General features: G+C 36.8%; 1 protein-coding gene across 1 annotated transcript; it reads left to right on the forward strand.

Annotated features, from left to right (window-relative positions):
- The first annotated feature begins 23,021 nt into the window (after positions 1-23,021).
- LOC141671010 (zinc finger protein CONSTANS-LIKE 3-like) lies at positions 23,022-25,714 on the forward strand. Its single transcript, XM_074477078.1, has 2 exons — positions 23,022-23,925; positions 25,197-25,714. Exons 1-2 carry the CDS (start codon positions 23,023-23,025, stop codon positions 25,515-25,517), a joined length of 1,224 nt encoding a protein of 407 aa, XP_074333179.1. The 5' UTR covers position 23,022; the 3' UTR covers positions 25,518-25,714.
- The last annotated feature ends 610 nt before the right edge of the window (positions 25,715-26,324 follow it).

Raw genomic sequence — 26,324 nt, forward strand, 5'->3', positions numbered from 1 at the left:
ATACCCTTTCCATCGCACGACGGAAGATATAGTCGGCCTGCCGCCTGGAGATCCTACCATGCCTGTCCTCGTGGAGCGATCTGAGTCTCGCTCGGGACGTGAGCTCTATCCCCGTCAGCTCCCTCCTCAAGGATCGGGGTATAGCAGCCCTAGTCTCATAAGCTCGGGTACGCCTACCCGCCCTCTCCGCATCCAACTCCCTCCTCACCTCATCCAGTTGGGCCTCAGCAACAGCCACTCGGGTCCTCAGTACATCCTGAACATAGCCGTGGGCTAGCAAAGACTGCCTATGGGCAGGGTCGAGAGGTGGTGAATCCGGAGCCGCTGGGGGTGCCTCCTCGGTCTGCCTAGGCTCGGAAGTATGGGTCTCTGAGCTGTCATCATAGGTGCTCCAGGATGGTAGTGGAGGGGTAGGGGCTCTGACCACAGGGAGTGTGGGTAAAGGGGTACCAGTGTACACTACCATAGCTCCGACACGCTCCTCAGCCACTGGGACCTCATCCGGGTCCTCCTCATCTGAAATAGCAATGACCTCTGTCTCTGACTCCTCTGAGGGGTCCTCCTCATCCTCCTCCATCTCAGGCTCCTCCTGATCCTCGACATCTAGCAGTGCCTCATCATGCTCACGCTCGAACATCTCAGGGTCCTCTATCTCATGCGCCTACACATTAAACGAGCTAAGTTACTATCATGATACTTATAAGGGTTCCCGTAAGGGTTTTAACTGTCAGCGCTACTTTAAGTAGTCCGACCATGAACTTGGCAAGAGTTCTTATTATCTTTGTGAGTTTATTATTATATCGTCGCATCATCTCTGAGGTTTATAACGCTTGGCTCTGATACCATTTTTGTAACACCCCCAGATCCGGGGTCAGGGATCCGGGTCGTCACGGTCTTTCTTTCCACAATTATCACTTAACTTAATTAATAATAAACAACCTCATATTGTGACCCCATACTAACACACACCACCACACGTCATAGTCTCAGAGATGAAATTGAAATAAGTACAAGTCCTTGAATCCACAATTAGAAGTTATTACAACCCAAAATGATTACTTGATAAGTTTACAGTTAATTGCCATTATCTGCCACAAGTTATAATTATACATAATTGATTCTCAAAAGTAGAATGTCTGATCTACAGATAGATCTACCTCTGCAGCTATAGCAGCTACGATCTCAACGGGAAGGCGCGGGGCGCTTCCCACGCTCTTGCGCTGGGTCTGCTTGAGCCTGGCCATCTTTCCTAACTGTTGTTGTGTGATGAAGAAATGAAGCAAGAGTGAGCATTACAGCTCGCAAGATAATATATAGTGTAATCAATAATGCAAGTATCTAAATAGATAACTTACTGAAAACCTTTATCAAGTGTAAGATAATTACTTACTGGATATAAGCTTAAAGGAAGACGAAGTTACCAAATACTTCACTATACTTATATCATTTTAGAAAACCACTTGAACTACCACTGTTCAAATTATAATCAGTTTTCAACAGTTCATCACATAGATGATAAGATTTGAATAGATTAAATCTTTGAAGTATTATTGAAGGAAATGAAGTTATGATATACTTCATTAAGTTCCGATATATATATATATCCACATATACATCTTCTTTATACATTTCCTGAAAACCTCTGTCATGAAAAGTGTGGACAGAGTTTGTAACATCCAATAAATTTTTGGAAGGAAAAAGAATTGTGGAATAAACCCGATATCTTGTTGATCAGGCAAAGATACCAATAAGTAACCTTTTCTACTAGTAGATGGACGAATTCCCCACTGGTCATCACCCTGGCCGCAATAGGGCCTTATGCTGGACTGCCACTCAGCCACTTACGCATTTGATGGACTCCCACTGAGCCACTTACACTATCATGGACGCCCACTGAGCCCATGTTGCTTATGCCGACTCGATAGATGGACTTACTTCCCGAACATTGGGTAAGTAATCAATTAATTTATCAAAACAGCAACCTCGTTGCGAATATAAAATACACCACTGAGCCGGATCCCCCAGGTTTTTGAGCGAATATTTAAATCCCCTTTGAAAGGAAGATCTTAAATATAAAAATAAGTTTTGGGATCCGCTCTAACTTTTAAAAATCATTTTGAAGACTCGAAAACACTTTAAGAGTGTTTGGAATACTGCTGATTTAATAAAGTAAATCAGTCCCGATATATTAGAAAATATCTGAATATTATTATTTAAATAATATTCCCATAATGATAATCCTTATATAAAAATAATTGAAGTAGAAGCTGTAAAACTTATACTTGAAACGAGTATTAAATAACCAAGATATACTTATTCGAAAGTACTATCTTTATTTGAATAATCAAAAATAAGTTTGATTATCGACACCTTATTCTTTAATAAAATAAAGTATATATCTCAGCAAATAATCGGAGTCATAGATCCTCAAATGAATATTCAAATAATATTCAATAAATAATATAAACTGAGTCCTAAACCCTCGAATGAATATTCAAATAATATTCATTAAATAAAATAAAAGGAGTCATAAGCCCTCGAATGAATATTCGTAATAATATTCATTAGATAATATAAAGTTATCGAATAAACCTTATTCGATTAATAGTTTTAAAAACTATATCAATATATATATATATAAATATATATATATATATCATATACTCGGGAACATCTACTCCCGGTTTTAGAAAAAGTTCGCCTTTTTATCCCCTATACTAAGGGTATACTCATATACCACTTATCTCTAGCATAGGTATTATGCAACTACAAGTATTTGAACCAACAGATATATAAATCAAGAATATGAAACAGGCATGCATATATACCATATAACATGCTGCAATATATCGCAAGAATTTGCTAATAACAAATTATGCATTTATCGCAAGATCATGCATATACACATATACATCACAACAACAGTTATACGGGTAGAAAACTTGCCTGAGCGACTGGGGGTTATTAATGGCTTGGGACGAGTCTGGTAACCTATAAACAACATATAAGTTGGAATTAAACTAAAGTCACTTGTAAATCTATACTTTAACCAATTTAGACTCTAACGCTCGCTTTGCGCTTACTGATTCTCTTAAGTCGCTCGAGTACCCTCGGCTCCACCATTTTTAATAAATTAACCATTACGAGTTTTAAGGCGATTCTTTCGCGAGTGTCTTACCAACTGCCTATTACACTTTACATAAATGTTTCATACTCCAATTAGTCCATTAAGGTTTTTTAACCTATGTTTCAAGGTAAGGCGAGGGGTAATGGTTCGTTCGCAAAACGTCGTTACTTAAAACGGCCGTTTCTCCTAAACCGTACATCGGAATCAAACGAACCACATATCAAAATGAAGCTCATAACATGAACTATCTAATCATGGCAATGGTCAAAAACTAGAAGGGAGTTCTCGGGTCCTAATGTTATGAACAAAAGCAGTCTAAAGTAAATCGGACATTACGACGGCTATGTTTACGCGATTTCCCAATTTTATACCATTCCAATTCAACCACCAATCAATCCCAATTCATTCATACAACCAACATCCATCCATGCTACATCATAACAGCCCCAATCAACTCAATATTAACAATTATACTTATTCTTAAACTTGAATTTAAACTATACTTAAGTCCTTTAACTAAACCATAAGATTTCAACAATCAATTCACCACCATTCCAACCCAAACTCTAAACCAACAAGCATTAAGCTACTCTATTACCATAACAACCAAAATCATCCTAATATACAAAGTAAAGCTAGGGTTTGGAGATGATATACCTTCCTTGAAGTGATGTGAGTAGCTAGGAAGCCTTAAGAAGCCTTGAGATGTCTTAGGGATGCTTGGATCTTAAAGGAAAAACAAGAAAAATCAAGTTAAAAACCTTGAAATCACTATTCATTGTCTTCTTCATTGATTTCTTGGAGAAGATTGAGAATGAATTGGAGGCTTAAACTCATAGGATATCCATATCTATGCATAAGGAGTACTAGATAATTAACTTACCAATCTAGGAAGCTTGGATCTTGAATTTTGAAAATTCCTCTTCTTGAAAATGGAAAAAGCCGATAGCAAGCTTCTTGGTGAAGAGAAATAAAATTTTTGTTTTGATAAAATGATTTGTTTTGGCTTGGTGGATGTAGTTTTGTTTGGATTTTTTGGTTAATTACCTTATTAACCTTGTCTTTGTGTGGTTTTAATTCAACCACATCTCCTTCCCCTTATGTCATGCTTATGTCATGCTTATGATGTCATCATCCCTTACTTGCCCTCTTCTTATTGGTTGGATGACCTCATCATCCCTAACCTCCTTGATTAACTTCCTAATTGTTTGCCTAATGCCCGTTGATCTGTTATACGGTTCGCTTAACTTTCGTTTTCATTTATCGTATGAGGGATCATACCCGGGATCTTATTACTTGGGTTTCCTTAACCTTTCTCAATACATTATAATCCTTTTATGATCCTCTCTTATAATCCTTTTATTTAAATCCTTTTTATCCTGTTACCTTATACTCAATTCTTTTCGTATCTAGTGGATTTCTGGGAAAAATCAAAGTGTTCGGAATTGGATTCTGACGATCTTTACATACACTTATATACCATCTAGAGTACTAATAAAAACTCAGAATATCCATAACAGAATCCCTACATAGTGGGGCATGAAAAGTTTTCTCATTCAACAAAAACACTATTCATAAGGGTTACAAAAAGTTCAAAATTTTGGGGGTTATTATACACTGTTTGAGTTATATTCTGATGACTGTTAAAATCTGATATAAGTTAAAGTTCTGATATTAAATCCTGATGGAATCCTTGATGCTTACGTGGCATTATTCTTTACTTGACTTATTTGTGGTAAAAACTGAAACGGTCATAGTTAATCAGAATATAAATAGGTGAGATAAAAACAGTCATAATCATTAAAGGTTAGTGGTAAACGTGTATGTCCTGAAAAACTGCATGTGCACGGTAATTATTGCTTATTTCCCGTGCCCATTAACTCCTGCTTTAACTTTTTACTGACTGTTCACACGTTGCCAGGTGTAAATTGTCTGCCATGCTTCAAAAATATAACTGTTGAGTGGAGAGAGTATATATATATATGGGAGTTAAAAGATTTTCTAATCTTTTACTTATTTTTCTATTCTCATCTCTCTTATTTCTCTCACCCACTAATATTCTTTGAAGCAGTTTTTCTTACAGGCATTTTCACAAACATCTTTTAAGCAATCTATTTTCTCACTTAATTTCTTACAGAGATGGCACCAAAAGACTTGATTTTCAATGGAGCTAAGTTTGTTCCTAACAACTACTCGTCTATTCTTAGCAAGGCTGAAGCTCCATCGGAACTTCACTTTATTCAGGATTTCCTTGCAAATTCTGATATTGGGTATGCTTTGACCCAACCTGAAGCAATCTCTGGAACTCAAGTGCTGGAGTTTTGGAGAAGTGGCGTATATGATGATGGTGGTGCTCAAGGGTCCCCAAGTATCATCTTTACAACATGGGAGGATGAGCATGTCGTGACTTTGGCTATAGTTCGCCAAGCATTGCAACTACCTGAGAATTGCATTTATTCGAATGTTGAGGAGCCAGTTCTTCAACAAATGATGGCCAGTCTGGGGTATGAAAAGACGTTGGCAAAGCTTGGTCAATTGAAGATACCTTACATAAGGAGGGAATGGAGTTTCTTCTTCGACTGCATTACAAAGGCTTTTGCAAACAAATGTTCAAATTTCGATGCAATCCCTATACTTAGTCAAAAAATCGGGTATGCTCTCATAAATCAAACTAATTTTGATTATGCAAGTGTTGTTTTAGGCTTTATTGGGGATCAGATGACAGAAGATAGGAATACTGTCTATTTTGCCAGATTCTGTCAGCTCATTTATAGTTTTTGTTGTACCGATAAGCCCCAATTAGACAGTGAATTAATTCCATCATTTAGACTAGCTAAAAGAGCTTTTAATGACTTATTATCTACTGATAATAAGAAGGTTGTGTTAAGACCCCTCCAAATTCCTTTATCTGTCAAACAAGCCTTAATAACCTATGATCCAGTTACATACACTGCACTATATCCTGATGTCCAACCATTTGAACATGAACCATCAGCACCCACCACCACTACCCAAACACCTCACACTTCTCAACCACAACCACAACCAACTATCAGAACATATTTCAAACCAACACAATCATCTTAACCTAAATCATCAGCACATACCATCAGACCTTTAACTTCTAGTCCAAAGAGGGCAAAGTCTGTTCCTCAACCTCCACAAAAGAGAAGGAAGATGATTCTCAGAGATGAATCTGATAGTGAACAGGAAGCACATGTTCATGCTTCAGAACCTGTGACAGTTGAAGCTGAGAATGTTACTTCTCAGAAAGAAACTGCAGCTCAAAGTTCTAATACTTTGAAGAGGAAATCTGTAAGCCCTGATGCTGCAATAGCAACTCCTTCACTAGCAAGGAGACTGAAGAAAATGAGGGCAGAAAGGTAGAAGTCCAAGCTTATATCTAAGGATTCAACTGAAGATGAGGAAGGAAATCAGGAATCTCTGATCTCATCAGAACATGTGGTAATTGAAGCTCTGTCATTCCCTACTCAAGCTCAAGATACTGTGTCAACACCTCATGTCTCTCCTATTAAAGCTACAGATGATGCTGAAGAACAAGCTACAACTTCTGAAATAGATATTCATAATCTGAATATACAACTGTTCTTTATCTGGAAGCTCCATCTACAGCAGCTCAGCCATCTACAGTCAACTCTCCAATCTTAGATACTGAGATACCATCTACACCAACTCTGGAGATAAATTCTGATGCTCAGAATTTAGATGATGTTATTCCTGACTCTCCAGTTGCATCATACACTCTTGTGCTGTCAGAACATAATGAATCTTCCTCATGTTCTGAAGATAGTGTTTCTGTTGCGACTCCAGCTCCCATTCTGGGAAAGGAAGAATTGGTCAAGAAAATTGTTGAACAGGATGCTCCTGTACCTTGGGAAGAAACTCACAAGGGAGTTGATTGGACCAAGAAGTGGAATGAATCAGATTTTATTCCAAGTACCAAAATTCTGACAGAACATGTGTCAAAAACTGATGAGTTATTGTCAAATTCTGATTTCAAGACTCAACTCAAGGTTACAGCTATGAGTACAAGAAGTCTTCATGGTCTACATTCCATTACTCATGATAAGGTTGATACACTAAAGGAAAATGCTGATAAGCTAGATCTACAGATCAAGCTTGACAAGAATAGATATGTTAGACCTACTCTTGAGAAAATTGAAGCCATTGAGAAGATTCAAGAGAAGCAACATGCCCAAATTAATGAGGTCCTAGCTAACCAAGCTTCTCAGAAAGCTCAATTGGATGAGATCCAATCTTCAGTTGAACTTCTTCTCTCTCTCTTACTTCCTGATGTTGCCAAAAAGGGGGAGAAGGTAGTTAAGTCCAAATACTCATCTACTGAAATACTGAAGAAGAAGGATGACAAAGGTGATGACCAGGGAAACTCTGATAAGAGCAGAGGTCAAGGAAAAGTTCAAGGAAAATCTTCTACACAGAACAAGTCAAGTTCTGATGTTGTGAATGCTAAAAGTCTAAAGTCAAGTTCCGATAAGCAAAGTCTGATGTCAAGTTCTGATATCTTGATTCAGTCAGGATCTAAAGACTCTCAGAAGTTTTTATAAACTCTAAAGCTAAAGGGGTACTGTTTATTACAAAGATCCTAAAATCCAGACACGTGATGAGGAGATAGCTAGAAGATTATTTTTGAAACAAAATCCAGGAATGGATTTGGAAACTCTCAAGGAGGAAGAAGCTAGATTTGCAGCTGAGAAGACAAATCTAAAGTCTAAAGCTTCTGATGCAAAGAAACCTCCAAGGCCTAAGGAAAAAGGCATCGTGATCAAGGAGAAGTCAAATTCTGAGGCTTCAAAGTCCAAGACTAGATCACAAACTGAGATTGATCCTAAGTCTAAGGGAAAAGAAAAGGTTGGTGAACCTTTAAAGATTCAAAAAAAGATAAGTCCTTCTGTTCCAATCTATCAAGCTACAATGCATGATGATGATTTGATAGAAGATGAAACTGTTGTACATATGTTGTGTACTTGATGATTACATAAACAAAACACCTAAGTAGATTATACTTAGTGAAATAATGTAGCACTCGACGGATAAGAATTATAGTCCCCATGGATAACTCATTATAGTCCCGACGGATGATGACTTATTATCCATCGAGTGAGTAGCTTATGTAATAATGAGTCTGTAGCACATTTCTGCATACACCTTTGTATAAATTCTATAGTAGCATATAAGTCATGTTGACTTTAACTAGATATGCAGAATAGGTTGATTAATTGTACATAGATGATGTCTTGTAATTCTGCATAAATGAATTAAAGTCAAGTGCCAAAATAGCTACCGACGGATGATTAACAAAGCCATCGACAGATGATCAAATAGCTATCAACGGATGTTCAATATAGCAGTCGACGGATGATCAATGAAGCCATCAATGGATGATCATAAAGTCGACGGATGATCATGTACTCAACGGATAAAGAATTTAAATATCAGTTGACAGTGACAACTGGTTACATGCGTCGAAGTGTATGCAAATGGAATGAGGAAGCCTATTAACTGGGTAATAGAGAACAAAGTAGCAAAGCATTAGACCCGATAGTTTTTATGATGATCCTGTCTTTTGACTTTGTAATCTTGGTAATATATAAACCAAGAAGTAGCAAATAGAAACATAGATGTGAGATACAAAAAGTGAGAAACATTTGTAAGCAGAATTATTAGCATTTCTCTGTATTCTCAGTAGTTCATATTTGTAAGCAGTTGTGAGCATTCTTGCACACAGAGTTCTCTCGATATAATATGTATCTCTGGTGGAATTGTTTAAATCCACCAGAAAGTTTTTAAAGACTCTTGTTTTTAATTACTTGTGTTTTGGTTCACTTAAGTTTTTATTCCGCATCGTGCTAATCAATACACTTATATTTATATTCGAGTTTGAACATTTTTATTTTAAGAAAAAGGTTCAAGAATTCCATTCAACCCCCCTTCTGTAATTCTTGCTATATTGTTAAGGGCTAACAATTGGTATCAGAGCAAGCTCTTAACTTATAAAGAGTTTAAAGATCAAAACAATTCAGCAAGATGAACAAGAAGGATATTGGAGTCAAGATTCATTTTCTAGATATAGATAATTACCATCATTGGAAGGTAAAGATGCATCTTCATATGCTTTCTCAAGATGAGGCCTATATGGACTGCATAGAAAGAGGCCCTCATGTTCCAATGAGAGCTGCAACAGGAAACGAGCCATCAATCCCCAAGCCAAGGCATGAATGGTCTGATCTTGACATTGAACAAGTCAGGAATGATAAAAAGGCCATGAATATTCCGTTTAATGGAGTTGATGCAGACATGTTTGACAACATTATCAACTGTAAAACTGCCAAAGAAGTTTGGGATACTATACAGATAATCTGTGATGGCACTGAGTAAGTTAGAGAAAATAAGATGCAGCTCTTGATTCAGCAATATGAGCATTTTCACAATGAGGAAAGTGAGTCTCTCACTGACATTTTTAGTAGGTTTCAAAAACTACTAAATGCTCTCAAGTTGCATGGAAGGGTCTATCAGACTAAAGACTCTAATTTGAAATTCCTTAGATCTCTTCCAAAGGAATGGAAACCAATGACAGTCTCATTAAGAAACTCACAAGATTATAACGAGTTTATTTGGAGAGACTTTATGGCATCCTGAAAACCTATGAGCTTGAAATAGAACAGGATGAAAGGATGGAGAGAGGAAAGAAGAAAGGAGGATCCATTGCAATAGTTGCTGAGTTGGAAAAGGAGAAGGAAGTGAAGATGGAAGCTGTTGAATCAACTTCAAAGGTCTGTGAGAACAAGGGCAAGGGGCTTGCAGTAGAAAGTGAAGATTCATTGAGCCAAGATGACATGGAGGACATTGATGAGCACCTAGCATTTCTTTCCAGGAGATTTGCCAAGCTCAAGTTCAAGAAGAACTTTGGAGCAGCCAAGCCAAATAGAAACATGGTGGATAAGTCAAAATTCAAATATTTCAAATGTGGCTTGGTAGGGCATTTTACCAGTGAGTGTAGGAAGTCAGATTCCAGTAAGAAAAAGTTTGAGTCTGTGGATTATAAGCAAAAATATTTTGATCTACTCAAGCAAAAAGAAAGGGCTTTTATTACACAAGAAAATGACTGGGCAGCTGATGGTCTGGATGAAGATGTCAGCTATGTCAATCTAGCCCTAATGGCCAAGTCTGATGAGACAAAAACAAGTTCCTCAAACAATCAGGTAATTACTACAAACCTTGCACATTTATCTAAAGCTGAGTGTAATGATGCCATAAATGACATGTCTACAGAATTATATCATTTGCGTGTTACAATTAAGTCTCTTACTAAAGAAAATGTTAAAATCAAAGAAAACAATTTATTTTTAAGTGAAAGGAATAATGTGCTTGAGTCTCAGTTTATTGATTTTGAGAAGTTAAGAATTGAGTGTAAGATTTTCAAGGAGGAATTAACTGAGTCCTTGAAAAAGGAAGAATTTTTAAAGAAGCAGCTCGAGCGTGAACAAGAGGTAATTAAAGCATGGAAAACATCCAGGGATGTCCATGCTCAAATCACCAAAGTTCAAGGAATTGAGTCTTTCTGTGATGAAGCCTGGAAAAGGAACAAAGAGAAATTAGAACCTAATTTGGTAGATGGACTGCTAACAAATATAGACTCGACGGATGATGAAGACTATCTGTCGGATAATAAAAAGTGTTATCCGTCGAATGATGAAAATCCTCATCCGTCGGCTGTGAGCAAGCCCATTAGCAAAGCCAAACTAGTTAAGCTGAATGAGAAGTATGGGTCTGTTTCCAAGAACTTTGTTTCAGGAGAGTCAAGTCAAGTTAAGAAAGGGAAAAAGGCTAATGTTGGTCACATGACTGTCAAATAGTTAAGTGACAGACTTGAGAAAATTGAGGTAAAAACAGAGGCTAAAAGGAAAAACAATAGGAATGGTAAAGTAGGAATTAACAAACACAATAACTACACACCTGATAAATATGCTCCTAGAAAAATATGTGTCAAGTGTGGTAGTGTAAATCATTTATCTATTAATTGCAAATCTGCCATGCCTACTCCCATGTCTGTTCAGCCTCAATTTCCTAACATGAATGTCATGTCTCCCATGCCTGTTAGTGCAATGCCTATACAGAACATGAATGCACAGTTTGCTAATATGCCATTTGCACCTAATCCTTATTATGCTGCATATAGTATACCACAAATGCCATTTAGCATGCCTTACTGGAATAACATGTTTACACCAAGCATGCCATTTCCTGTTAGTCATAATATGCATGATAATTCTGTTGCAATGAATGGTTTCAAAGGTCCAACTCAAATGACTAAGGATGAATCTGAAATTCCTAAGTCAAATGAAATAAGACCTAAGAAACAGAAAAAGAAAGCTAATAAGGCAGGACCCAAGGAAACTTGGGTACCAAAATCAACTTGATTTGATTTTGACGTGTGCAGGGAAACAGAAAGAATCTTTGGTACTTGGATAGTGGTTGTTCAAGACACATGACTGGTGATTCTACCCTGCTCACAGAGTTTAAGGAGAGAGCTGGCCCAAGTATTACTTTTGCAGATCACAACAAAGGTTATACTGTGGGATATGGCTTGATTTCAAAGGACAATGTCATCATTGAGGAGGTTGCCTTGGTGGATGGTCTCAAACACAATCTGTTGAGTATCAGCCAGCTTTGTGATAAAGGCAATTCAGTAACCTTCAACTCAGAAGCCTGTGTTGTGACTAATAAAAGAAGCAACAAAGTGGTTCTCACTGGTGTGAGAAAAGGAAATGTGTACCTAGTTGATTTCAACTCATCCAATACAGAGTCTGTAACTTGTCTTCTCAGTAAAGCAAGTCAGGATGAAAGTTGGCTATGGCACAAGAAGCTATCCCATTTAAACTTCAAGACCATGAATGAGCTGGTAAAGAAAGAACTGGTCAGAGGCATTCCTCTCGTGGAGTTTTCAAAGGATGGACTGTGTGATGCCTGCTAAAAAGGGAAGCAGATTAAAGCATCATTCAGGAAGAAACTTGATTCAACAATTGAAGAGCCTTTGCAACTACTTCACATGGATTTGTTTGGACCAGTCAATGTATTGTCCATCTCAAGGAAAAATTTTGCCTAGTAATTGTAGATGATTTCTCAAAGTTCTCTTGGACATATTTCCTAAAGTCTAAAGATGAGGCTAGTGAAATCATCATCAATCACATAAGGCAAGTCAATAATCATCCCGATTTCAAGGTTAGAAGAATCAGGAGTGACAATGGAACTGAGTTCAAGAATTCTGTAATGAGAGCATTTTGAGAGGAAAATGGGATTCTGCATGAGTTTTCAGTAGCAAGGACTCCACAACTGAATAGAGTAGTGGAAAGGAAGAACAGATCACTCATTGAAGCTGCAAGGACAATGCTTGAAGAATCAAAATTGCCAACATATTTCTGGAGATTTGGAGTAGTGGAAAGGAAGAACAGATCACTCATTTTCTCCTGTTGCAAGACTTGAAGCCATCAGAATCTTCTTAGCCTATGCAGCCCATGCCAATTTCAAGGTCTATCAAATGGATGTCAAAAGTGCCATTCTGAATGGAGATTTGGAGGAAGAAGTTTATGTCAGTCAACCTCCTGGTTTTGAAGATCCAAATTTTCCAGAATATGTCTATTATCTTTTGAAAGCACTTTATGGACTGAAGCAAGTACCTAGAGCCTGGTATGACACTTTATCAAAGTTCCTTTTGGAAAATCACTTCACAAGAGGTACTGTAGATAAAACTTTATTTTTCAGAAATGTTAATGGCTCTAGTATACTTGTTCAAATTTATGTAGATGATATTATTTTTGGCTCTACAGATGAGAAACTTTGCAAAAAGTTTGTCAAATTGATGCAAAGTGAGTATGAAATGAGTATGATGGGAGAACTAACTTACTTTCTTGGTTTACAAGTTAAGCAAGTTAGTAATGGAATATTCATTAGTCAAACTAATTATATTTTTGATCTTTTAAGAAAGTTTGATCTAATAGATTGCACATATGCAAAAACTCCCATGGCCACAACAACTAAGCTTGAATTAAAAAATACTGAAAAGTCTATGGATATTTCAAGTTATAGAGGCATGGTTGGCTCACTTCTGTACTTAACAGCTAGTAGGCCAGATATAATGTTTGCTACATATTTATGTGCTAGATTTCAGGCTGATCCTAGAGAATCTCATTTAATAGCTATTAAGAGAATTTTCAGATATCTCAAGGGAACACCAAACCTTGGCATTTGGTACCCTAGAGATTCTGATTTTGATCTAACTGGTTATTCAGATGCAGATTATGCAGGTTGTAGAATTGATAGAAAGAGTACAACATGAACCTGTCAATTTCTAGGAAACAAGCTTGTGTCCTGGTTCAGTAAAAAGCAAAATTTAGTTTCTACTTCTACAGCTGAATCTGAATATATTGCTGCTGGCAGTTGCTGTGCACAGATTTTATGGATGAGAAATCAATTGTTGGACTATGGTTTGCAAGTTGAGAGGATTCCTATTTTTTGTGATAACACAAGTACAATTGCCATCACTGAATATCAAGTGCAACATTCAAGGACAAAGCACATAGATATCAAGTACCATTTCATAAGGGAACATGTAATGAATGGTACTGTGGAGCTACATTTTGTTCCAAGTGAGAAGCAACTTGCAGATATCTTTACCAAGCCACTGGATGAATCCACCTTTTCAAGGTTGGTAAGTGAGTTAGGTATGCTTAATTACTCTTAAATCTATCTGAGTTATTTTGCAAGTTGATATGCAGCCAGAAATTTAATTGATTTTTCAGTCTTGGATGAAATTTTGGCTAAGTCAAAATTTACATCTCGACGGATGACCCTTATCCATCGAGTTTGGTCATCCGTCGATATACAATTTGCTAATAAAAATCAATTACTTTTCTGGAATATTTTATGTCTCGACGGATAACAGTTTATCCTCATCCGTCGAATTGTCTTAATCTAAGCCGTCAATTCTCTGAACATTATCCATCGAGTATACTTACAGTCTGTAAGCATTACACGACGGATAATGGGTGGAATTTTTACAGCTTATTTTTTTTAAATGGCTATTTTAGGCAATTTCTATTGGTTACTTTATTATTTTTATCAGTTATTTTTTAGACAGTATAAAAGCTTATTTCATTATAATTGCTTTTCTTTATCATTCTCAAATTCAACTACTCTAATTTCATTCTCTCTCAAGCACCTACTCTCCTTCTCTTCAAGTTCTTATTCTCTAACAATGGCACCTGTAGTAAAGATCATGTCTCAAACTGGGTTCATTTATGAGAAGAACAATTTCACTGCATTAGTTAACAAAGGGTATTCAACAATCGGATGATTATCACAAGATGATGGACTTTGTGAAGAATTGCAAGCTCAATTATGCCAGCTGGAATCACCCACAATCTTCTGTGAAGTTGTTGAAGAGATGTGGACCACTGCTACCTACAACTCTACAGATAAGACCATCACTCTAACCATCAAAGGTAAAGAATTCTATATCAATAGTGATGTGATAAAAGCATGTTTTAAAATTCCTGATAACAATATGACTTCACCACACAATGACACTGATATTATCAATATGCTTAATTCCATGCACTATGCTCTTCCTACTTCTAAACTGAGTGATATTAGGATAATGGGTCTTAGGAAGGAGTGGAGTTTCTTGTGTGATGTAATTACAAAGGTTTTCTCAGGAAAGATCAGTAATTTTGATTCAGTGAATATTTCCATGCTTAACATGCTATACATGCTAGTTACAGATAAATTTTATAATTTCAGTGACCTTGTCTTGTTTGATTTAGGTTTTAAATTAGGTGAGTTAGCTAAAAAAGGTAAGAATGTGTATTATGCTAGATTTCTTATGTTATTGGCTAACCACCTCTGTGAAGAGATTGTGCTTGAGAACCCTAACAACAAACTGGATTGTTGGGTTCAAGAGAGAAGGCTCATTGCAGATTTGAACAGGGCCAATCATAACAAATGATGTGCCAATGTTCTACTTTCCTGTAATGCAAGCACCTCAGGTAAGTGAGGTAAGTTCATCCATCCCTACAACTATTCCAACCTCCACAATTTCTTTGAGTTCAGGAGTAGCTATGACAACTGTGCCAATGACCAAACAGTTGTCTACCAAAGCTGCCAGACCTACTACTATTTCCAAATCCAAATCAAAGAAAACCCCCTCTGGTATCTCTCAAAAGATGCCAGTTGAAAAATCCACAAAATCCAAAGAGGGGAGTGTGAAGGAGGGTAAGTCAGGTGAGGGAAGGGGTGAACATAAAAGAAACCCCAAGAATAAGGTTGAAGAGTTGAGTGAATCCCAGCCTAGCCACACTACAGTTTCCCAACAAACTGCAGTGCTTAAAAAGGACAAAAACTCTCTTCTAGCTGCATCCTCCCAAAAGAATGTAGCTATTGAACAAAGCTCTCAACAAAGAGCACAGGCCAAGAGGGTTAGGGACACAAGCTCACCCCAAACTTATGCCAGAAAGAAGAAATCAAAAACCTCTAGGGATGCACAGGGTACACACACAGTGCAAACTGGTGCTAAAGACACAGTCACTGCACCTTCACAAATTCAGCTTGATGTGGCTCCAATAAATATGGAGTCACAGAAAAAATCTTTAGTTATAAAAGCAGCTCAAACACCATACTCACTAACAAATTCTCTGGATGTGGATATGATAAACACATCAATTCCTGATTCCCCTTCTTTAACTCTGTTGGGGAAGCCAAAATCTAGTGCAAGTGAGTATCATCTTTTAGATGATTTGTTGGCTCACTTGCCAATTCTTTCAGGAACTGTTGTGTCATTTGTGCCTAAAATATCTTCAATCAGCACAGAGTCAACAATAGTTTCTATTCCCACCTCATTCATTTCTACTCTCTCCATGGATATTGCTCATCCGTCGAGTAGTGATTGTATCCCGACGGATAAGCCTAACAGCAGTTATCCGTCGAATAGCAAAACCACTCACTCGATGGATATCACTCATCCGTCGAGTATATCTGCACAACTTCAAACTTCAATTATTTCAAGTGCAGAAGATTTAGTGGTTATACAGTCACACTTAGGATTGAGAGAGCAGAGTGTTTTGAGTGAGAGGCTGGGTTGCTGCCAGGCAAAAGAAGAGGAAATGAGTGAAAATCTGCAATCCATTTCTTCAGGATTGGCAAAAGGGATTGAGAGGAGTCCCACCTTAGTAGGTGAAGGTGAGGATGTGAGGGTGTGAGGGTGGGGAGTCAGGGTGAGACCATGATGCAATAAAAGTGAGAACATGAGAGAAAAGCAGGTACAGAGGGTATAAGGGTGGATCCAGCCATTGCTCATGAGTCAATGATTACGGATGATGCTGAAAAGGAAAGACAATTTCAGCAACATTATAAGGCTGTAATTGATAACATTTCCTTGGATGCTGACACTTTTACTCATCTTGTGTTAGCCTATCAACTGTTGGCTACTCAGGGCAATGAGGAGGCAGAGAAGACTTTAAATCTAGTACATACTTCACAATCTCTACAAAAGGATAAAGCTGCTGTCAATTTGATGCCTCCTACAGCTGGTGAGCCATCTGAAGAATTTGGAGTAAATTCTAATGATGATGACTCTGTTTTATTTGATGGAAGCATGAACTTAGGGGGAGATGAAGGCCCAAGTTCTATTCCAGATTTATCTGAATGGGCATTGACAAAGGAGTCTACACCAGGACAATTCAATGTATCCTTAGTCAAACAAATCATGTATATCCAAAAGGCCATTCAGAACACCTCAAATGCTGGTACCAAGGCTATTCTTCAAGCCCACCTAGATTCTCTACATCTCATGAAGCTACAGCAATTAAGACAGAATCTGAGTGTGGATGAACTCAAAAAGGATATAGCTGACTTGAAGACCTACAATTCTGAGAAGCTGGATTCAATCATGCCCTATGGTACCATGCAGGATCTGCTACTGAGACTGAGAAGAGAATCAGATGCTGAAAAGAAGCTGGCCAAATTGGAGGACAGAGTTCAAGTTATTGAAAACTATGTGGTCACCATTCTTCAAAATCAACAGTCTTAGACCAGTCTTCTAATGCAACTGGCTAAAGCACAAGGCTTGACTCCTCAACTTGATGATAACAAAAAGGGGGAGAAAGGACCAAGTGATGGGGAGAAACTACAGATACAAATCAGTAAAGTAATTATGCCTTCAATTACCGTCTCAAAGCCACCAGTTGCAGATGGTATAGATCTGATTTAAGCAGCAACAGCTAACTTGAAAGTTGCTGAGAAGGAAAAGTTGAGTTTGATCAACTGGGAGAAGATTGATGAGGAGATACAGAAAAAGTTTGAACTTGTCAAGGAGCCAGTTAAGTCAGCCATCCATCACTCTCAAGTCAAGCAAATTAGTGTGCATGAGATGAGCATGAACTATCTGGAAAGAGGACAATCTTCCTGCATCAAGTCTCCAAAGGCTGAAATGATTCTTAAACCAAGGGCAAACTACTCAAAATCATCTTTGAAGAGCCCCTTGGACACTGTGTATAAGACACCCAATCCTGATGAAAAGAAGCTTCTGTCAAGATCAATTGTCTTCTATAAAGATCCAGCTGATTCAGTTTCTACAAGAAGGATTGCTAAAATTGCCAGAAATGGGAAGGAAATTTGTGTGATAGCTGGACATCCTCAATTTGCTCAAGAAAAGAGAGAAGAAAAAGCCAGATTGAAGCAGGAAAAGAAGCAAGCTGCTCTAGATACAAAGAAGACTAAACAAAAGAAAGAGCAGATTGCTATCTTGGCCAAGCTACATGCTGTGAATTCATCCCAACAAATTCCCTATCAACCATCTGAAGCTACTGAATCAAGGAAATAAGGTGAAGAACAGAAGAAATCTCCAAGAAAGAAAGAATTGGCTAAAAGGACTAAAAGAAAACTGGATATTGTTGACAAGGAATTGGAAGATCAATTTCCTAAGGAATCCACACCAGCTACAACTCAAGCATCAAAGCCCTCTGTGGTATTTGAAAATATAAGGGTGGTGGATCCCTACAGGAATATTCATGGTGAACCTATTGTGCCCAAGGATGAGCCAATAGAATGGGATAACATGCCAATTCCTGACTTCAGTCTACCAATCCTTAGCAAGCCAAAAAGGACAAAGTCAAGAGCAATCAAGAAAGTGAAGTTGTCACCTCTCAAATCCAAGTCTGTAGTTAAAGCTCAGCCAAAAGTCAATAAGGGAGACTACTTGTACTTGTGTGACATCAAAGAATTTTCTAATCTAAACCTCTATCTGGATGAACTAGATGAGGTGAGAGGAATTGATGCATATAGAAACCTACCTGAAAGGTTTGTGTTCAAGTACAAAGGAGGAAAGGAGATTCAGTGGCCACTTCATAGGATTCTTCAAGAGAGCCAAGCTGTACTGATTAAAGTTTATTCATCCTTCAAGAAGAACTTTGGGTTCAATATCACTGCAAGAAGACTAGTATTGAAGAAGATTGAAGAACTAAGGAGTGTTAGAGCAAAAGATGCACTCCCAAAGACTCTAATCATCCCATACATAGGGAGAAGAGTGCATCGAAGGCCCTACTGGATGATGGAGTTCATAGATGACAAAGGTGTAAGAAGATTCTTCAGACTAGAAGACCAATTGAGTATCTCCAGCAATGAGACTCTCCTGGAAATGCAAGGAAAGCTAAATCTCTCAGAATCTGATGAATTGGAATTCCACAGGCATCTCCAAAATCAGATTGATGAAAATAACCGAAAGCTTGGAAGAAGATCCAGACCTTCAAGAAACTAGAAAAATCTGCTCAGGCTAGAGGAGCATCTTGAAAATGACTGTGAGCCAAACTTTATACATTTTGATTAATTGAAGCACTTTTCAGTATTATCTACTTTTCTTTAAAGCTGTATGTTTAGGGTGTTTTGTTATCATCAAGTATCTCTTAATTTATGGCTACAATTCCAGTAGACATAAATTGGGGGAGATTGTTGTGCATATATTGTGTACTTGATGATTACATAAACAAAACACCTAAGTAGATTTTACTTAGTGAAATATTGTAGCACTCGACGGATAAGAATTATAGTCTCGAAGGATAACTCATTATAGTCCCGACGGATGATGATTTATTATCCATCGAGTGAGTAGCTTATGTAATAATGAGTCTGTAGCACATTTCTGTATACACCTTTGTATAAATTCTATAGTAGCATATAAGTTATGTTGACTTTAACCAGATATGCAGAATAGGTTGATTAATTGTACATAGATGATGTCTTATAATTCTGCATAAATGAATTGAAGTCAAGTGCCAAAATAGCTATCGACGGATGATTAACAAAGCCATCGACGAATGATCAAATAGCTATCAACGGATGTTCAATATAGCAGTCGACGGATGATCAATGAAGCCATCAACGGATGATCATAAAGTCGACGGATGATCATGTACTCAACGAATAAAGAATTCAAATATCAGTTGGCAGTGACAACTGGTCACATGCGTCGAAGTGTATGCAAATGGAATGAGGAAGCCTATTAATTGGGTAATAGAGAACAAAGTAGCAAAGCATTAGACCCGATAGTTTTTATAATGATCCTGTCTTTTGACTTTGTAATCTTGGTAATATATAAACCAAGAAGTAGAAAATAGAAACACAGATCTGAGATACAAAAAGTGAGAAACATTTGTAAGCAGAATTATTAACATTTCTCTGTATTCTCAGTAGTTCATATTTGTAAGCAGCTGTGAGCATTCTTGCACACAGAGTTCTCTCGATATAATATATATCTCTGGTGGAATTGTTTAAATCCACCCAAAAGTTTTTAAAGACTCCTATTTTTAATTACTTGTGTTTTGGTTCACTTAAGTTTTTATTCCGCATTGTGCTAATCAATACACTTATATTTATATTCGAGTTTGAACATTTTTATTTTAAGAAAAAGGTTCAAGAATCCATTCAACCCCCCTTCTGTAATTCTTGCTATATTGTTAAGGGACTAACAGAAACTGTTCAAATTATGAAAATAAGAAAGTTAATTGAAGAATCTAAAACAGCCTCTGACACTGCTCAAGTTGTTCAGAATGAAGAACAGGAAGCTACAAAAGAAACAACAAATTCTGATCAAGCTATCAAGACATCAACTACTGACAATGATCAAATTGATTTGAAAAAGATGACAATTGCTGATAAGAAGAAGCTGTTATGGAAGAAAGCTACTCCAGTTGAACCAAAATCTAATCTTATGATTAATCAACTCGCAACGTTTGGGTTGAGAGCCAAGCAACCTAGAGATAGAGCTGGATTAGGTTCTGATGAAGAGAAGATACAAACATGAGTAGAAGTTACTCTAAGAAATCCTTTCATGTTGATAGACAAACCATATGAACAAATCAAACAAAAGCACCTTGACAAAGTGATGTCTGCTCAAATTGTGATAGATGCTCATGATTAAGAAAATCTAAAAGAGAAATTGATCTTATTTCTTAATGATGGAAGAACTCACAGACTAGCTGATACTGATATGCTAAAGAAGTCTGTTAGAGAGCTTCAACATATTCACTATCTTCTGGAAGTAAAATCTGATGTTATAAGAAGATAGTCAGAATATATTTTGAAGGCTATAAGAGATCTTCTCAGAATCTCTTGTACAAAGGCTTCTCAGTACATTCCAATGATTACTGAAGATGATGGAAGAGAAATTCCTATGCTGAAGAACTCTGCTAAGGTAGAAGTTATTCTGAAAGGAAGATGCTTATGTTATAATGAAGACTTTTTACATCCTAGAGTTATCAGACTTGGTGATGGACTTGAAAGAACATCAATTCAAGCTCTCAAAACAGCCATTTATCAAATTGATGACAGTAAAGATGAAGAACCGATGCAGGTCAAAGCACAGTTAGTTGAAGTTCTGAGAAAAGCTGAAGATAAGCTGGTAAAAGATTTTGTTAAGAATCATTATGGATTCAGATTGATCCAGTGATGTTGGTAAAGCTACAAGGACTGTAAGTTATAGTTAATAGTCTTATTAAACTCTTATTGCATTTGAACTTAAATGTTTTTGACATCATCAAATCTATTAACTTGTATATTTTTGCATAATTTACAAGTTGGGGGAGATTGTTAGATAGATTTGAGATGTCATGTCTAATATGTTTCATGTTTAGTTTTCAGATCTTAACAAACAGGAAATATCAGGACTTACTGGAAGTCAAAAGATAGATACCAGAACTTAAGGTCATATCAGAATTTAAATACGGGAGGACTTACAGTTAAGGAAGGAAGTTGATTTACAGGATAGAAGATCGAGACTAAGATAAAGGAAGATATGCATGGAAAGAGTTAGAAGATAAGAAGACTTGTATAAGATATCTGACTGATATATTTTAGGAGACAGAATTATATTCTATATCAATTAGAAATTATCTTGTAACTGTGTACTATATAAACATAGACTTAGGGTTTACACTATATGTGTTATCATTATCGAGAAGATCATACATTGTAACCTAGCAGCTCTTAGTGATATTTGTTCATCATTAAGAGAGAACAGTTCCATTGTAACAGAGTTTATTATATTGAATATATTTGCTTACTGTTACTTGTGTTCGAAATCGATTTGATTGTAATAAACACTGTATTCAACCCCCTTCTACAGTGTTGTGTGACCTAACAGTGACACATAGCCCGTATGCGACCAGGGTGATAACAAGGAGTTAGGAAGTCATCCTCGTACTAGTAGAAAAGGTTACTAATTTCCGTCTTACGATTGATAATCGTAAGCGGTGGCTCCAGTGAATGTCCTATATTCTTCCAATTAGAATTGTGATGCAATACCGTAACCCAAGCATATGTGCCCGGTTTACCATTAAGATATTTGCAGGCTAATAAGTCAACAAAAGAATTATTTTCGACAAAAGGTGTGTATCACTGAGAAGAATTATTTTAAATAAACATATTTATCGTATATGGAATCATACATGAATTTCTCATACAGTCTTTTCATATTGTACATTATTATGTCGGGCATTATAGCTCACACTTGTTTTCTTAAATTGACACAACAAAATAGTGAATCAAGATGCCTATCACGAAACTCGTGGCCAGGAAATGGGTAGAAAACAACTAGCTATTCCGTAGGATGTTTGGTGCAGTACCCCTGGTAGATCGAATAAGCTGAATTGGTTTTCAGTTGTTTTTAGTCTGACTTATTTATAAGTATGACTTATATAAGATAATAACTAAGAAACGTATATTTGGCCGCCGGTCTAACCTTACATAAAGATTACACCCGTGGTAAGATTTAATCACTTTTGAGATTGTAATAATTATCACTTTGTGGATTGACACTATAGTAATGCATTATTTGTTTATAAGACAATAACCTGTAAGTGTGTGTGGATAAATGTGAGGTCATAAAAATGTGAGTATTTATATATTGTTGTACGAGATAAGTGTTATACAGGACTTAAGATGACGTGGCCTTGTAAATATCTGAGCCCGGATTTTGGACACCACAATTTTCCTGTACAAATGAAAATTTTAAAATTAAAATTTTTAAAATTGTCTATCCAATGATAATGTGATGCACATGCATAATTTCACAGCACAGCACAAATTAAAGAAAAGTCCTACCAGACCGACCTCTAGTCTGTCTTGGTGCAAAACAACACCAAAAGGGCTCACTTTAGTCTGTGTCTCCACATGGTCCAAGTTGCGCAAAGAAAGGACATTATACGAATACAATTTTAAATAGAGTTTGGCTAATACTTTGTACACGCAACACCTCTTGATTGGCCATTTCTTAGATATCCCCTACCCCGCCCAGTTGTAGATGAGATAAGATGAGAGATGGGTATGAGATTGATTGGATAAAAAGCATGTCTAAAAAAGTAAACAATACCTCAACATTCATCCACCACCACACAACATCTTCAACACCACAACCCTTCATTCACAAACTAAAATATCATACACAAAAGCTTCTAGTAATGGGAGTAGGATCAAAGTCATGTGAGTCTTGCAAAACATCTCCTGCAACTCTCTTTTGCAAAGCTGATTCAGCTTTTCTTTGTGTGGTTTGTGATGGTAAGATTCATGCAGCTAACAAACTAGCTTCCAGGCATCCTCGTGTGTGGATGTGTGAGGTTTGTGAGAATTCACCAGCTTCTGTAACTTGTAAAGCTGATGCTGCTGCTTTATGTGTTGCCTGTGACCGTGACATCCATTCTGCTAATCCTTTAGCTCGGCGGCATAAGAGGGTTCCAGTTGTTCCATTTTACGATGCTACGGCATCAGCTGCTAGTAGATCAGGAGGAGCTGGAGATGGAGATGATGATCAGGATAGGTACTTTACGGATCCGGAGCTGGAGGAAGAGGAGGCTGAGGCTGCTTCTTGGTTATTGCCAAACCCTAATAACCAACCGCTGAGCACCAACAATTTGGCTAATCATAACAATAACGAGTATTTGTTGAACCATCATCAGGATCTGGATTGTTCGTTTCTCGATATCGATGTAATGAACAATACTAATGCTGCTGGTGGGGGTATGCCTGCGGATCACAAGCCTATGAATCTTCTGGATAATGGTAACTATGGGGGAAATGCGGATGGTGTTGTTCCGGTGCAGTCTTATCAAACACAACCTGCTGCTGCTCTTGTAGATGGATTTCCGGCTTACAATTTGGATTATTGTGGATCTAGGCCTTTTATGTACAACTTCAACTCTCAATCTATCAGCCAAAGTGTATGTATTTCTATTCGCAACTAATTAATTATGTGATTCTTTCTCCATGTGTTTATTTGTTTGAACTATTATATATGTTACACAAGAACCATACAACATAGAGAATTAGCTAGAGAGGTTATGTAGAGAGAATTCACAGATTAGTAAGAAACTTAATTAAGGACTTATGACATGTTTCATATATATAAAATATTGCAGAAACGAACTAAATCAGATTTTTAGATAATTCTAATTGTCAGCTTTAGAATATACATCTTCAACCTTGTCGTTCATCATTAGTCTGTATAGTAACATATAATATGATATCTGGCTAACTCTACAGAATTTAACATGAACATGAAATACCACATTTCATTTTATCAGCTACGGGTGTACACACGAATCGCTCAACCGCATTCAACCGTTCAACCGCTCACAACCGAAACGCATTTTGCGGATAATCACGAAACGCGTGTTGATTGTGGATTTAAATTTTAAAAACCGCTCATTCGCGGTTTGGATGCGGTTTTAAATTATTGAAAATCGTAAAATCGCAATCACAACCGCAACTCGCAACATATATTTAAAATAAAATATATTTCCAAAAATGTAGTTGATATCATATAAATTAATATGTATACACATTTATTAACTAATCTTAGATTAATGTTAAGATTTCGTTCATAAGATTCACGATCATTATAAGATATATAACTAAACAAATGAAAAATGTAATCAACATGTAATTTTTTTTATTCTTTTCTTTTTTCTTTTCTCTCGCCTCCATATTTTTGTATGTTTTTAATATCTACACGGATCAATAGTTGTATTTTATTTTTGAATGTAAATTTATCACGTAACTTAAACTTGAATTTATTAATATTCCGAATTTATTATTTTACAAATTATTAATTATTTTAAAATAAGTGGTTGAACCGCAAACCGATCTGTAATAACCGCAATTTCGCTTACGATTTTGACACTCATTTATACGTTTGCTTTACAACTAAATTATTATATGAACAGATGAAACAAGTTAGACACAAGAAAATCTTTGAATGCAGTTAATCAATTGAAGTGGGCATCTTTCTGAGGATAAGTACAATTCTGATGTATAATGCGGTAATAGTCACACAAGACCCATCTAAATAGGGTGTCGTAACTCTTCAAGTTTTAAGTTTGGTTCCTTCAAAGAATTTGGCATTTCAATTCTTTAATATAGCAATAAATTTATTATTTCTTAAAGCAGGGCTGCTTTTATACAATAGACTAAATATTACTGGTGTGTGCAGGTATCATCATCATCGCTGGATGTTGGCCTAGTTCCTGACCACAATGCCATGACGGATGTATCAAATACCATCACACAAACTCCCGCAGTGGAACCACTTCCTAACCCTGTCTCCGGACTCGATAGAGAAGCTAGAGTAATGAGGTACAGAGAGAAAAGGAAGAACAGGAAATTCGAGAAAACAATCAGATATGCTTCAAGAAAAGCCTATGCAGAGACCAGACCCCGAATCAAAGGTAGATTTGCTAAGCGCTCTGAAATTGGTGATGATGTCGAGGCTCTCATTTCTACAGCCACTTACGGCGTAGTACCCTCTTATTAGGAGGTGGCAGCAGCCAGTTTGCCGAGGTTGTAATTGGTGTTGCAGCTGGCTAGCTGCTAACTACCAATATATCTGTGTACATAGCGAGTACTTTTGATTCACAAGCTGGATGATGCATGTATAAGTATGACTAACTAGTTTTACTTTTTGGATTGTGGTTTAATAAAATGATACAACATCAATGTCATTTCTTTAAACTATTGTGGTTTTAGATCTTGAGATTTGTATGCATGAGCAATAGTGAATCAAAATATGAAATTTTATCCAACAAGTTATATTAGTACTAGTACCCATGTTTTGATTTTCCTTGTACATGTATGTATCATAGAATAAGATTGCTAAGTGTATGATATAATTGCTGGGTCCATTACTAATAATTACAATAGCTGGGTCCATTACTAATAATTATAACAATAGATTAAAAACCGTATAGCAAACACCATCTGAATTCTAGATTCTCATATCTCATTTAGTTACGTAGGCATATTGAACATGCAAATGAAATTGAAGTACTGTCTCAAATCTCAGATATCTTTATCTATCATTATCTAAATATAAATATGGGTGTAGTTCCAAGTCACGCCAAGGGGCGACAAATACGTGACAACTTGATTTTGACGTGTGCACCAAAAAATGAGTTTATCTATAAATTATATCAAGGATGACTAATTTTTGTAAACGTTAATTCATTTCAAGTTACCGTATTTGGGTCAAAGCCCGGCCCGGTCCCGACCCGAGATTTGGATCTCGACGGATCTTATATTTTTAGGTAAAATCCAACCCGGTACGGCCCGGTTTAAAACCCCG

The sequence above is a fragment of the Apium graveolens genome, chromosome 7, assembly GCF_009905375.1.
Source record: "Apium graveolens cultivar Ventura chromosome 7, ASM990537v1, whole genome shotgun sequence".
NCBI lineage: Eukaryota > Viridiplantae > Streptophyta > Magnoliopsida > Apiales > Apiaceae > Apium > Apium graveolens.

Excerpts from the sequence above, each read along its gene's own strand:
- LOC141671010 (XM_074477078.1), top strand. The coding sequence starts at position 23,023 with ATGAGAGATGGGTATGAGATTGATTGGATAAAAAGCATGTCTAAAAAA. Across the intron at positions 23,926-25,196 it reads CTCAATCTATCAGCCAAAGT|GTATCATCATCATCGCTGGA; the intron begins GTATGTATTTCT and ends TGGTGTGTGCAG.